Consider the following 14,775-nt stretch of genomic DNA (forward strand, 5'->3'; position numbering starts at 1 on the left):
GCGGGAAATAGGTACAGAGGGCCTACCGCAAACACCGAAGTTCTCAATATGCGAGCATCTTTCTCTTTTACTCCCATTAAGGCGTAATTAGATTGACAGAGAAATTGCCCGCAATTTGCGAACTAAAGTTTTCGGAAAAACGAAATAAACCATTAAAACAATAAACATATATTAAAAATTAATTTTAGCTTCAACTAGTAGGTACCCATGCCGTGAGCATAAGCATGGAGGTTGTGGGTTCGAGCTCAAAACCCGGCTAGTACCAATGAGTTTCTCGAAATGTTAGAGGAAGTTCATAAGTATGCCTATACCTATTAGGTGTGTTTAATTTGCTGTGAATCCTTAGTCTAAACCAATATTATATTATCTAAGTAGGTACATATGGTGAAGTATTAAGATGTTTCATTCCACTTACCCGTCATCAACTCCAAATTTTGTAAACATTGTCGTTTTTCAGCTTGAATCGCCTCGTGCTGACTTTTTACAAGTGTAAAATTATTCGTCATGCGGAAAAGTAACTCCCGCACGCCGGTTTTGTAAGGTTTCACCATGTTTATTCCGTTCATCACAAAACACAATGAATATTTAAACGATTTTGACAAACACATACCATAGTGCATGACGTTTACTGACTGCTTAAAAAACATTGCCATATGTAGTTTTTTAATTCGATGTCAAATTATTGCGCTGCAGACTTTCTTTGGTTTGTCTCTATTGACCACTCGATTTCAATTCTATTAGTAGAATTTAAATGCCCAGTAGTGTAGATATTATTTAACGAAATACACGAAATCGAGTGGTCGAAATTCAAAAATCGGCCCCCTCTGGACTGTCGTTACTTTCTCACTCTAAAAGATAAATGCCTCCTGCTCATATCAAATTGCACCAGTACTGGCAGTACTTGATTTTATTGGTCGCACCACAAAGTCAGCTTTATTGTCAAGGCGTTAGAGTGCGTTATCAGATGATTTTGGCCACCTTGGCCGCTCCGATATATCTGATGGCTTCTGTAAGTAGGTACATGGGCTCACGATCATGAAGTTATAGTTTATTCTCTATGTCCGTGCTCACGATAGGTAAAATTTTATTTTAAACAACTCTTTTACTCTGGCCACTATATTATACGTGCATCTCTACATTTACGTTTAGTTATAAAGAAAATCGTTAGGTAATAAATAGACTCCAGCAGCCGATATTTTAGGTCTTGTCCCATAGTAAGAAGTACACCAGCACGTTCTTGAATTCTGTAAAAGCCAAACTGATTAGTACGATTTTTTTACTACCTACTTACAGACAGAATTGTGTAGGTTTTTTTCTTTTCTAATCCCTATTCCGATACTAATTTGTGTAGAGCGGGTCAGTTGTAGACAATTCATGCCTACCTTGCAAAGCTGGCTGTACCTATTGTAGTCACTTAAATACAACCATAGTCTACCTTTAAACATGTTAATACTTCAGAACAGATTATGCATTGAACTGTTATCAGTTTATTACAGTAGTACTGTAAGTATTAAACTATGAATGTGCCATTTGCCAATATTTTTTAGCTGGGCTGAATACACATCAAAATAGTCGTTTCTATCGATACTTTTATAATAGCCATAATATAAAATTATTAATTAAATATAATACAACCGTTATCGATTAAATGACAAACACTTTTTAAATATTTCTAAAATAGATCCAGCATTTCCAGCAAGCTGCACAGATATGGCGACATTTTAAACGAAACAACAAAAAACGAGAGGTTGAGTTTTAAATATTTACTAGCTGTGCCCGCGGCTCCGCCCGCGTGGAATTCGGTCTGTGTCAGTAAGCGAATTCATCCCTAATTTCTCTTTCTCTCCCCTGGAGGCGGAACTTGAAGTAAAGTTGACAGATGGATACGATTAGCGGACTGAAGTCCAGATAAAATATTTTACAATTAGGTAGGTACCACTAAACAAAACTAAACTCCAAAACCAATAGTTTTTTTCGCCCTTATTCCAATATTAGACGTGATTTAAACGACACAGAGTAGTAGGTGTATAACGGACAATACAGTACTACTTTTGTATTTTTACGTTCTTGACTCTGTACCTATCCAAATCATGTCCATGGCAAATATCATCCAATTCTGTCCTCCAGTCAAATCATTCTGAGCATGAAAAACTAAGGATCATACACATAGAAATCCATTCTTCTTAACAAACTTTCGAATTTAGGTCTAATATTATATTAGTTAGAAGTAAGATTAGAGGAAAGGAGAATATTATAGATATCAAAAACTTGAGGCCGAGTATTTACACTTTATTTACTCTCTCTCTCTCACTTTGTTTATGTATGCACAACTAAATATCTACATATATGTATGTACCGGGGATTACTTTTAACAGTGTAAAAAAATGTTTAATTATATGTTTTTAATTTAAGTGTTATTTATTATATAACACTTAAATTAAAAAAAATTGGCCTAAGTCGTAGTCGCTTGGTAGGGTGTCCAGAATGCCATCTTTATGAAAGTAGGGCTTAACCCTTAAAATCGTATTAAAAACGCGAGCGTAGCGAGCGCGAAATTTTTTTGATAGAAAAAAAATTGAGAGATGCTATGTCAGGGACACAGCCGCAATGGTTTACGTGAAACGTTGGTGTGGATATCTAAATAATGCGAAAGCCGAAGGCCGAGCTCCATGTAGGGCCGAAAGCCCGAAGTGTCCAGGCTGTCAGTGCTTAAGCACAGAACAATAGTATGTGTCTAAATACGAAGGCCGAAGGCCGAGTTTCGTGTAGGGTCGAAGGCCCGAAGCGTCCAGGATGTCAGTGCTTAATCACAGAACAATGGTATCAGTGTCTAAATGCGAAGGCCGAAGGCCGAGCTCCGCGTAGGGCCGAAGGCCCGAAGCGTCCAGGATGTCAGTGCTTAAGTCGTAGTAGTAGTCGCTCGGTAGGGTGCCCATCAGAATGCCACCTTTATCAAATTAGGCTTAACCTTTAAAATCGTATTAAAAACGCGAGCGTAGCGAGCGCGAATTTTTTTTGATAGAAAAAAAAATAGAGAGGCTATGTCAGGGATATAGCCGCAGTGGTTTACGTGAAATTTTGGTGTGGATATCTCATGCGAAAGCCGAAGGCCGAGCTCTATGTAGGGCCGAAGGCCCGAAGCGTCCAGGATGTCAGTGCTTAATCACAGAACAATGGTATCAGTGTCTAAATGCGAAGGCCGAAGGCCGAGCTCCGCGTAGGGCCGAAGGCCCGAAGCGTCCAGGATGTCAGTGCTTAAGTCGTAGTAGTAGTCGTTCGGTAGGGTGCCCATCAGAATGCCACCTTTATCAAATTAGGCTTAACCTTTAAAATCGTATTAAAAACGCGAGCGTAGCGAGCGCGAATTTTTTTATAGAAAAAAATTAGAGAGGCTATGTCAGGGATGTAGCCGCAGTGGTTTACGTGAAATTTTGGTGTGGATATCTAATACGAAAGCCGAAGGTCGAGCTCCATGTAGGGCCGAAGGCCCGAAGCGTCCAGGATGTCAGTGCTTAATCACAGAACAATGGTATCAGTGTCTAAATGCGAAGGCCGAAGGCCGAGCTCCGCGTAGGGCCGAAGGCCCGAAGCGTCCAGGATGTCAGTGCTTAAGTCGTAGTAGTAGTCGCTCGGTAGGGTGCCCATCAGAATGCCACCTTTATCAAATTAGGCTTAACCTTTAAAATCGTATTAAAAACGCGAGCGTAGCGAGCGCGAATTTTTTTATAGAAAAAAAAATTAGAGAGGCTATGTCAGGGATGTAGCCGCAGTGGTTTACGTGAAATTTTGGTGTGGATATCTAATGCGAAAGCCGAAGGCCGAGCTCCATGTAGGGCCGAAGGCCCGAAGCGTCCAGGATGTCAGTGCTTAATCACAGAACAATGGTATCAGTGTCTAAATCCGAAGGCCGAAGGCCGAGCTCCGCGTAGGGCCGAAGGCCCGAAGCGTCCAGGATGTCAGTGCTTAAGTCGTAGTAGTAGTCGCTCGGTAGGGTGCCCATAAGAATGCCACCTTTATCAAATTAGGCTTAACCTTTAAAATCGTATTAAAAAGGCGAGCGTAGCGAGCGCGAATTTTTTTTGATAGAAAAAAAATTAGAGAGGCTATGTCAGGGATATAGCCGCAGTGGTTTACGTGAAATTTTGGTGTGGATATCTAATGCGAAAGCCGAAGGCCGAGCTTCATGTAGGGCCGAAGGCCCGAAGCGTCCAGGATGTCAATGCTTAAGTCGTAGTAGTAGTCGCTCGGTAGGGTGCCCAGAATGCCATCTTTATCAAAGTAGGCTTAACCTTAAAAGTTAAAAATTTTTTGATAGAAAAAATTGAGAGAGGCTATGACAGGAACACAGCCGCAATGGTTGAATATTGGTGTGGATATCTAATGCGAAAGCCGAAGGCCGAGCGTCTTGGATGTCAGTGCTTAATCACAGAACAATAGTATAAGTGTCTAAGTGCGAAGGCCGAAGGCCGAGCTCCGCGTAAGGCGGAAGACCCGAAGCGTCCAGGCTGTCAGTGCTTAAACACAGAACAATAGTATTAATGTAGGTTCATGTGTGTGCTGGGAGTCCTGAAGCACTTAATGAGTTTAGGAACTCCAGAGGGTCTGTTGTGACGTTGCCTTCATCCAAGACAGCGTTAATGGATTTAGGTATAAACTATATACTGCCTGTTCACCTTCGATTTCTGCACCACAGTACTTACCGTCGAGCGCGTCTGTCGTGCGAATCCGCTGAGCGGTCAACCGTTCTTCACACTGCGTGAACGTCTCTGATTCTTCCTCAGATTCCTGAGACCGTGCTACCTTGTAACCTCAATACGTTGCGAGAATTTCGCGAAAAATTCGTTTTTTTTCGGAAAGGTATGGTAGTTAGCGTTTAAAATGCAAGTCCCAAATTGTTTGACGTTTACAAAGACATAATACCTATTTATAAATAAATATATACATACAAACATGAACGCTGAAAACAATAGGTACACTCTTTTAGTCGTGTAAACATTTAAAAACTTTCGCGTTTTGAACACATATGAACTCACATTTATAGACGGGCTATCTCGAAATTTATTTTATTACCTTTATTTACCGACGTTTCGACACAGGTTTCACTGGTCGTGGTCGTGGCTATCTGATGTCCCAACAAAATATCAAAACAGAGATTTGTGCAACTACCCGACGAAAAGTGTATGAAAAAGTTTGGGGTAGACATCATATTTTCAAACCACCCACTTCACATAATGTTAATTATTGTCAATAGACCCGCGATAGACCCGTCTATAAATGTGATTTAATATGTATTTGCAAAGACGTTTGACATTGACTAAGAAAAATTTTGTTTTTTTTACAAAGTACATACACAAAAAAAAAGTTTGCACCACTTTCTTAAGTTAACGCCATAAGATTCAGGTGCAAACATAACTTAATCGAGTGTTGTGACCACCCCCCCTTTTAGGGGTTGAATTTTTCTAGCCTAAAATAGGGCCAGGGATTTTCTTGACAGATTAGTAAAGTTTGCATCAAAATCCGTTCAGCCGTTTTCACGTGATGCGCGGTCAAATAAACAGATAAACAGACAAACAGACAAACAGACAAACAGACAAACAGACAAAAATTCTAAAAACTGTTGGAACGTGTTCTGTTATCGATTCTAAGTATCCCCAACCAACTTTTTTTCGAATATCTTCCATGTACAGACTTTCGACCCTCTTCAGCTTTATTATATGTATAGATTAGACGTGATTTAAACGACACAGAGTAGTAGGTGTATAACGGACAATACAGTACTACTTTTGTATTTTTACGTTCTTGACTCTGTACCTATCCAAATCATGTCCATGGCAAATATCATCCAATTCTGTCCTCCAGTCAAATCATTCTGAGTATGAAAAACTAAGGATCATACACATAGAAATCCATTCTTCTTAACAAACTTTCGAATTTAGGTCTAATATTATATTAGTTAGAAGTAAGATTAGAGGAAAGGAGAATATTATAGATATCAAAAACTTGAGGCCGAGTATTTACACTTTATTTACTCTCTCTCTCTCACTTTGTTTATGTATGCACAACTAAATATCTACATATATGTATGTACCGGGGATTACTTTTAACAGTGTAAAAAAATGTTTAATTATATGTTTTTAATTTAAGTGTTATTTATTATATAACACTTAAATTAAAAAAAATTGGCCTAAGTCGTAGTCGCTTGGTAGGGTGTCCAGAATGCCATCTTTATGAAAGTAGAGCTTAACCCTTAAAATCGTATTAAAAACGCGAGCGTAGCGAGCGCGAAATTTTTTTGATAGAAAAAAAATTGAGAGATGCTATGTCAGGGACACAGCCGCAATGGTTTACGTGAAACGTTGGTGTGGATATCTAAATAATGCGAAAGCCGAAGGCCGAGCTCCATGTAGGGCCGAAAGCCCGAAGTGTCCAGGCTGTCAGTGCTTAAGCACAGAACAATAGTATGTGTCTAAATACGAAGGCCGAAGACCGAGTTTCGTGTAGGGTCGAAGGACCGAAGCGTCCAGGATGTCAGTGCTTAATCACAGAACAATGGTATCAGTGTCTAAATGCGAAGGCCGAAGGCCGAGCTCCGCGTAGGGCCGAAGGCCCGAAGCGTCCAGGATGTCAGTGCTTAAGTCGTAGTAGTAGTCGCTCGGTAGGGTGCCCATCAGAATGCCACCTTTATCAAATTAGGCTTAACCTTTAAAATCGTATTAAAAACGCGAGCGTAGCGAGCGCGAATTTTTTTATAGAAAAAAAAATTAGAGAGGCTATGTCAGGGATATAGCCGCAGTGGTTTACGTGAAATTTTGGTGTGGATATCTAATGCGAAAGCCGAAGGCCGAGCTCCATGTAGGGCCGAAGGTCCGAAGCGTCCAGGATGTCAGTGCTTAATCACAGAACAATGGTATCAGTGTCTAAATCCGAAGGCCGAAGGCCGAGCTCCGCGTAGGGCCGAAGGCCCGAAGCGTCCAGGATGTCAGTGCTTAAGTCGTAGTAGTAGTCGCTCGGTAGGGTGCCCATAAGAATGCCACCTTTATCAAATTAGGCTTAACCTTTAAAATCGTATTAAAAACGCGAGCGTAGCGAGAGCGAATTTTTTTTTGATAGAAAAAAAAATTAGAGAGGCTATGTCAGGGATATAGCCGCAGTGGTTTACGTGAAATTTTGGTGTGGATATCTAATGCGAAAGCCGAAGGCCGAGCTTCATGTAGGGCCGAAGGCCCGAAGCGTCCAGGATGTCAATGCTTAAGTCGTAGTAGTAGTCGCTCGGTAGGGTGCCCAGAATGCCATCTTTATCAAAGTAGGCTTAACCTTAAAAGTAAAAAACGCGAGCGTAGCGAGCGCGAATTTTTTTGATAGAAAAAATTGAGAGAGGCTATGACAGGAACACAGCCGCAATGGTTGAATATTGGTGTGGATATCTAATGCGAAAGCCGAAGGCCGAGCGTCTTGGATGTCAGTGCTTAATCACAGAACAATAGTATAAGTGTCTAAGTGCGAAGGCCGAAGGCCGAGCTCCGCGTAAGGCGGAAGACCCGAAGCGTCCAGGCTGTCAGTGCTTAAACACAGAACAATAGTATTAATGTAGGTTCATGTGTGTGCTGGGAGTCCTGAAGCACTTAATGAGTTTAGGAACTCCAGAGGGTCTGTTGTGACGTTGCCTTCATCCAAGACAGCGTTAATGGATTTAGGTATAAACTATATACTGCCTGTTCACCTTCGATTTCTGCACCACAGTACTTACCGTCGAGCGCGTCTGTCGTGCGAATCCGCTGAGCGGTCAACCGTTCTTCACACCAGGGATGTTGCGAACATCCGCATCCGCATCCGCAACCGCGGAACTTCCGCATTATTTTCAACATCCGCATCCGCATCCGCACAAAATCGATGCGGATTTAATGCGGATGCGGATGTGGAACAGTTCGGTACAGGAACGTCTTAGCATCGGCGGAAGTGCTAGACTGCTAGGTAATTTAGTAATTAGCCAAAAAAACCTATTAGAAATTAGCAGTCAAGCGTGAGTGGGACTTATTGTACGGAACCCTTGGAACGCAAGTCCGACTCGCACTTGGCCAGTTTTTTGAAATAAAAATTACTAAAATGTAATATTTGACGTTTTTATGTACCTATCTTGACATCCGCATCCGCATCCGCATCCGCGGATGTGAGCCTTTAAAAATCCGCATCCGCATCCGCATCCGCGGATGTCAAAAAATCGGCATCCGCAACACCCCTGCTTCACACTGCGTGAACGTCTCTGATTCTTCCTCAGATTCCTGCGACCGTGCTACCTTGTAACCTCAATACGTTGCGAGAATTTCGCGAAAAATTCGTTTTTTTTCGGAAAGGTATGGTAGTTAGCGTTTAAAATGCAAGTCCCAAATTGTTTGACGTTTACAAAGACATAATACCTATTTATAAATAAATATATACATACAAACATGAACGCTGGAAACAATAGGTACACTCTTTTAGTCGTGTAAACATTTAAAAACTTTCGCGTTTTGAACACATATGAACTCACATTTATAGACGGGCTATCTCGAAATTTATTTTATTACCTTTATTTACCGACGTTTCGACACAGGTTTCACTGGTCGTGGTCGCGGCTATCTGATGTCCCAACAAAATATCAAAACAGAGATTTGTGCAACTACCCGACGAAAAGTGTATGAAAAAGTTTGGGGTAGACATCATATTTTCAAACCACCCACTTCACATAATGTTAATTATTGTCAATAGACCCGCGATAGACCCGTCTATAAATGTGATTTAATATGTATTTGCAAAGACGTTTGACATTGACTAAGAAAAATTTTGTTTTTTTTACAAAGTACATACACAAAAAAAAAGTTTGCACCACTTTCTTAAGTTAACGCCATAAGATTCAGGTGCAAACATAACTTAATTGAGTGTTGTGACCACCCCCCCTTTTAGGGGTTGAATTTTTCTAGCCTAAAATAGGGCCAGGGATTTTCTTGACAGATTAGTAAAGTTTGCATCAAAATCCGTTCAGCCGTTTTCACGTGATGCGCGGTCAAATAAACAGATAAACAGACAAACAGGCAAACAGACAAAAATTCTAAAAACTGTTGGAACGTGTTCTGTTATCGATTCTAAGTATCCCCAACCAACTTTTTTTCGAATATCTTCCATGTACAGACTTTCGACCCTCTTCAGCTTTATTATATGTATAGATACTGATACTAGCGACCCGCCCCGGCTTCAAATGGGTTAAAAAATTATACATAAACCTTCCTCTTGAATAACTATATCTATTAAAAAAAACCGCATCAAAATCCGCAGACAGCGGGAAGCGACTTTAGTTTATACTATATACTTAGTGATGTATGAACAGATTCAATAATGATATGAAAAAAGGGAGATTATAGCTTGGAAAGTAAATTAAATTAAGGTTTAGGAGGTATCTTTACTAAATGAAACCGACACCAAAATGAAAATATGTTTGTGTAGAACGAATTAGAAACAGAAAGAAACATTTTAGATTAAACGTATGGATTTGATCTGATAGTACTAACACTAACTATAATGTAACTTAATACTTGGCACTATTCTTAGCTAGGCTGTTTGAATTTTCATCTAACTACTTGCAAAATACCACACGATGCGTACGAAAGCTATCGCGAACTATCAAGGCACTAACTCTAAGCAGTTCATGCGATAGCCTTGTTAGAACGGAAGGAGTTATCACCTGATAATAGTTGTCTTCACTCACCACGGACGACTGATGCTTCACTCCGTTTCACTTGAGTCTGAAGCACTATGTCATGAAATTCCCCGGAGTGAACCAACTTTGGTTTATCGTCGTTCTCAGTGTCTACTGAAGGAGTTTTTGCAGCTATTGTGGATGGTGTAACAACGTCCATCTCATCGGAACTAGTAAGAACTTCGTGGTTTTTATTGTTCGATTCCAAGTTATGTTCAGGACTTGATAGGACTTCCCTAGGATTATAAGTATCGGCATCGATAACCGTTTCCGCCGTAGAACTAATTGTAAGGGTGGTATAGCAACTTTCAGTGTCCACTTCATGAGGTTTATCTTGGCTATTTACAGCTTGGTGTTCCTCTTTTATATCGACATCGTCGCTGTCATTAAGTGTTTCTTTCACAGAGTCCACCTCTTCACTTTGTTTTCCGCTGTTGTTACTAGGAGGTGAAATAGACTGTACAGCGTCTTCTCTTTTCAGTTGCTTTCGTCGCTCACTTTTGTCATAGCCCAGTGGGTGTAAATTAATTGAAGACGGTGGGCTGTTGTCAAGAGGCAAGTCGATCGACGTCAGTAAACTTTCATCTCTGCTCATGAATTGTCCTCTCTCAGGAACGATGTGGATATTTAAAATAGTCTTTTTAGGTTCATTGACGTCACCATCCAATGATGTAGACTGGCCGTCAGAATTTACTAAAGAACTACTAGACGCCGTTTTGTTAGAGGCGAGTCTATTTCTGACTAAAAATCCCCGGACATGCGCTTGTATAGTGGTAGCTGCGCTTGACAAAGAGGATTCATCTGATAGCGACAGTGATTTCTCCTCGTTTACTGTTTGCAAGACGGTATCCATTCTACTGATTCCTAATGTTCTTCGCTCTTTGTTTATGTTAGCAGTTGCATATTCGGGTTCGTCCTGAAAATCCTACACTGATAGGTTATACAAACAAAACAAGACTATGGTTTGCAAGGTTGGCGTAAAAATCATATGAAAATCTGCATGCATTTTTTGTATGTCCATTTTTGTTACTCATGTCAGTCATAAATGATCGAAAATCTACAACAAAAATTCTAGGTATAAACACTTTAAAATAGAAATACCCATTTCTGGAAAACTTTTCCTATTGCATCCTGGCAATACCAGGACAAAAAACAAGAAAATGTGCTTACCTTCTTTTCCATATCTTCATCCAAAGAGTTTTCATTAACGGTGTCATCTAATGTGGATCCTCTGCTCTTACTAAATAAGAAAGTCCTAAATACTTTTTGTATTGTGATTGCTGCAGTCTCTAAATCCATGCCACTTACTGCAGTGTGTTCAGTTATTTCATCACTTTCATTTATATAATCTCTTTTGTTACCAGCAGTTATGTTATCATGAGCAGTTGTCTTATCATTCACAACAGATTCTTCAGAATGCACAGGTCCTTGCTCTGGAAGTTTATCTTCAACTTCAGTTACTATGTCAGCCTGTGATGCATAGTTAACTTTATGAACTTCTTGATCATTAGACTCATCCTTATTAGGAAAACTGTCATCTACAGTAGACTTTTCGGTGGTTTCTTCAATAAGCACCTGATTTTCAGATAATTCAACGCCTTCTACTGAAACTTGGGAATTTGCTGTGTTTGACTTTTTAGTTTCCGTGGAAGATAAAACTTCATTTTCATCATGTGAACTTTCAGTTTGGAGAATGGTATCACGTGAATTGATATTTAAGTCTTCGACAGTAGGATCTGCAGAATCTTTTGATTTAGAAAGCAAACTGCCATGATTTAGCTCAACTACGTGCTCGTTATCTGTACCGGTTATGTCTTCGACCCGCTCTTTCAAAGAAATGTTGTCAGCGCCACTCTCTTCGTGCGGAATATCTGTAGGTCCCTCTTTAATTATTTTGTGTTCTTCAATGATGCCCTCTAATTTCTTACCAGGTTCAATTTGGTTAGCAAACTCTTTCAACCATATTTCGTCATGTTGAGTATCTATGTTTACTTCTTTTTTATCAATTTCTGGTTCTTCAACAACCTCTTTCGTGATGTTAGAAAACGCAGTTATAGTCTTGCTTGCTAATAGCAGCGTAGAAGCCACCTCATATAACTCATCTGTAATAACTTCTTTTTCTGCGGGCCCTCCGTTATTACTATCAGTTTTTTCTTCAACATCAACGACTGTATTCCCAACGGTAGGTTCATAATCGTCCAATTGAGCTTCAAAGATTTCTTCATTCGGAGGCATATTTTCTACATGTTCAGTACTTTGAATGACAAGATCAACAATTTCTTTGCTTTGGTCATCCATATCAGTAACGTTCTCTGATTTAATATTAGGTTCAAGGTCAGATGTTTCATTTGTGACAACACTGACTATGGTTTCATTGACCAGTTCAGTCACTTTTTCTGATGATCCTTCAGTTTCAAATTTTTCAGTAACATTTGAAACGGATTCCTTGGCTTCGTGTTTTACTTGGGATACTTCGATAACTTCGTTTACGACATCAGACGGCTCATCTGTATTTATGTCATTAGTATCTATAGTTACATTAGGCTCTTGAAATATTTCAACTTCGTTCTTCATTATAAATTCTTCTTTGACTGTTACTGGCTGTATAGCAGATGTATCAACGGGCGTTTCTTTCACAGGCAGCTTGTCTTCATTGTCGAGTTTTGCATTGGGATGCTCCGACAACTTCCTATCGTTCTGAAGTTGACGGTTTTTATTTCTTTGTCTTATTTTTTCTTGTGCGTTAGCTATTTTCTGCTCCAAGGACAATGGCTTTTTCGGTGCTGCAAACCAACATATACCCATTTGTGATTATGAAAAAAAAACGCAAACTGGACATTTTGAAACTGTATACACTTATCTATGATAAGGTCATGTGGCGTAAGACATAGTTTATTTTGCTCGGAGCAAGACATACAGTATGAGAATTCCCTACAAGTGTTTGTCTTGCCCCAGTGGTCGTCTTACCCCATCTAACGTTATGCTGTTGCTAACTTTCGAAAGCATTATGTCCCAAGAAAAGTACTTACGTGCAGGGCCATCTCTTATTTCAAGTAACTTCTGCATATGGGCAGCACAGAATTCATAGACATTTTCAGGATTATTTTTGAGGACATCTTTTGCAAGTCCTTCCATTAGCTCTACAAGACCCGGGGGCATTGTAGGCGTAGAAGCTGGTCTTGCGTAGGCACGAGACCCCGTTAGTCTCATTGTTACCTTAATGCAAAATTAAGAAATGTTATCAAAACATTTATATATTTAAAAGAAAAACTAGCTTTTTAATATTATGTACTTACTGGATAATGTACACCGCTAGTTGTATTGGAATGCAAGGAAATAATGAAGGAGGGGAGTGGTGCGGCCTAGGCTCGAGATTCCAGTGTTTGGCGCCGGTAGCCATGGCGACGCGCCAGCGGCCAGGCGCCACGTGAACTTGGCAGTGCTGGCCGTATCGACCGCCACCGCGGTTCAACGCACCCCGCGTTTACCGGTCTCTAGGGCCATAAGTTCGAGGCTAGTTCTATAAAAAGACATCGATTTCTTTAACCATTTTCATATTTCACATTTAGAAATGTATAAAGTCTTGCTTGAATACAATTTCGAAGAGGCTTGTTAAACATGAAAGTGCGTTCCAGGATTATGGCATAAACTGACATCACAATTATCCCGCGTGGTTACTACAGTCGTCAGAGACATATTTTATCACTAAATACAATTACTAAGGCATAAGCTCTACCTATACTTATGATTAAACATGTTAGAATTAAAACATAATCGAGAATGAGGCCTCAAACTAGAAATGAAAAACCGGGCAATGTGAAAATTTGTTGTGTATTTCCAACGCATTTACGTTAACCGAGTACGGGCACTAGGGCTAAGGGATCGTTAGCTCCGGGACACAGTGCGACGAGGCGGGAGGCGGGCCGGGCCGGGGCGGGCCTCGAGGCCGCGCCGGGCCGAGGCCGAGCCGGGCCGGGGCCGGGCCGAGGCCGGAGGCCCGCCGGGGCCTAGGCCGCCGCGGGGGCGCCTACGCTTACATATTATACTTAAAGAATTCAACGACAATATACATGTGAAGTCAACTTGTTTTTATTTTCATACTGTGTTCTATAATAGTAATTTATATATAAGTATCATATATAATTTTTGTAATGTTAATACATTTTACATAACAAACATCTCCATAGTGTACATACATACATACGCACAGCGCGCGCGGCTCGGCGTGCCCGGTACCAGTGTGTACCGAGCGGCGGCCGCGGTCGCCCGGGCCGGCCACAGTGGACGTGCGTAGCTTACGGCGCTGCTACTCTAGTGCGCGTCGCGAGCCACGACCGACGCGAGGTGTGGACGCGTGCCTTCACGCCACGTTCGTCGGCTACCGCCTTAAGCTATGAATGTACTGTGACCCGGCGCTCGAGTGATGATAGAAAAAATATTAAGGCTACAGTAATATCATACAAATTAATGACTATTCCCTTAAAAATTATTATATCTACTTTAATCATTGTTCTACTCCAATATGATCAAATGAACGATTTAATTTTATCGGCCGTACGCATGATACGCGGTGTCTCCGTTCACTCCGACCTGTCCGATTACAGCGCCACACTCCCGCAGTTAGGTATAAAAATCACACTGCTATAAATTTAAAATAAATAAATGCCTATTTACACTATGTAACTATACAAAATGATAGTATGACGAAATTACATATTTTGGAAACGAGCATCTAATTCGAAATGAAAATTTCATACAACAATCTACTGGCGGCGGCGCCCGGCACTAAACATTATTACAATTTCAAATTTCCCTAGTCATTTTGTACAATCATATCCGGCGGAGCCGGGTGCCCGAATAATACAATAATCGCCGGTGATACGAAATGCGGTACAATCGGTCGTGTATCAATAATACATACAACTTTAACTTATTTAAACAATTTAACAGTATTAAAAAATCCTAACGTAAACTAGGGCCCTAAATAAACGTATATAAAATACTAGTACAGCGACGACGGAGTCGCGCCCGGCGCGGACCGAGAC

The 14,775-nt window shown here is 40.6% G+C and overlaps 1 protein-coding gene across 1 annotated transcript; it reads right to left on the reverse strand.

Annotated features, from left to right (window-relative positions):
- Positions 1–1,120: 1,120 nt before the first annotated feature.
- On the reverse strand, positions 1,121–14,020 carry LOC134656135 (uncharacterized). Its single transcript, XM_063511656.1, has 5 exons — positions 13,027–14,020; positions 12,760–12,946; positions 10,901–12,513; positions 9,740–10,646; positions 1,121–1,244 (listed from the first exon to the last, which is right to left on the reverse strand). Exons 2-5 carry the CDS (start codon positions 12,938–12,940, stop codon positions 1,198–1,200), a joined length of 2,748 nt encoding a protein of 915 aa, XP_063367726.1. The 5' UTR covers positions 12,941–12,946; positions 13,027–14,020; the 3' UTR covers positions 1,121–1,197.
- Between the last annotated feature and the right edge of the window lie 755 nt (positions 14,021–14,775).

Source organism: Cydia amplana, chromosome 17 (genome assembly GCF_948474715.1).
Source record: "Cydia amplana chromosome 17, ilCydAmpl1.1, whole genome shotgun sequence".
Taxonomy (NCBI): Eukaryota; Metazoa; Arthropoda; class Insecta; order Lepidoptera; family Tortricidae; genus Cydia; species Cydia amplana.

Bases quoted from the DNA above. Each gene is read 5' to 3' on its own strand.
- LOC134656135 (XM_063511656.1), bottom strand. From the start codon at position 12,940: ATGAGACTAACGGGGTCTCGTGCCTACGCAAGACCAGCTTCTACGCCT. The intron at 10,647-10,900 runs GTAAGCACATTT...TAGGATTTTCAG, and splicing joins ATGAAGATATGGAAAAGAAG to GACGAACCCGAATATGCAAC. The intron at 1,245-9,739 runs GTGAGTGAAGAC...TGGCTTTTACAG, and splicing joins TGAAGCATCAGTCGTCCGTG to AATTCAAGAACGTGCTGGTG.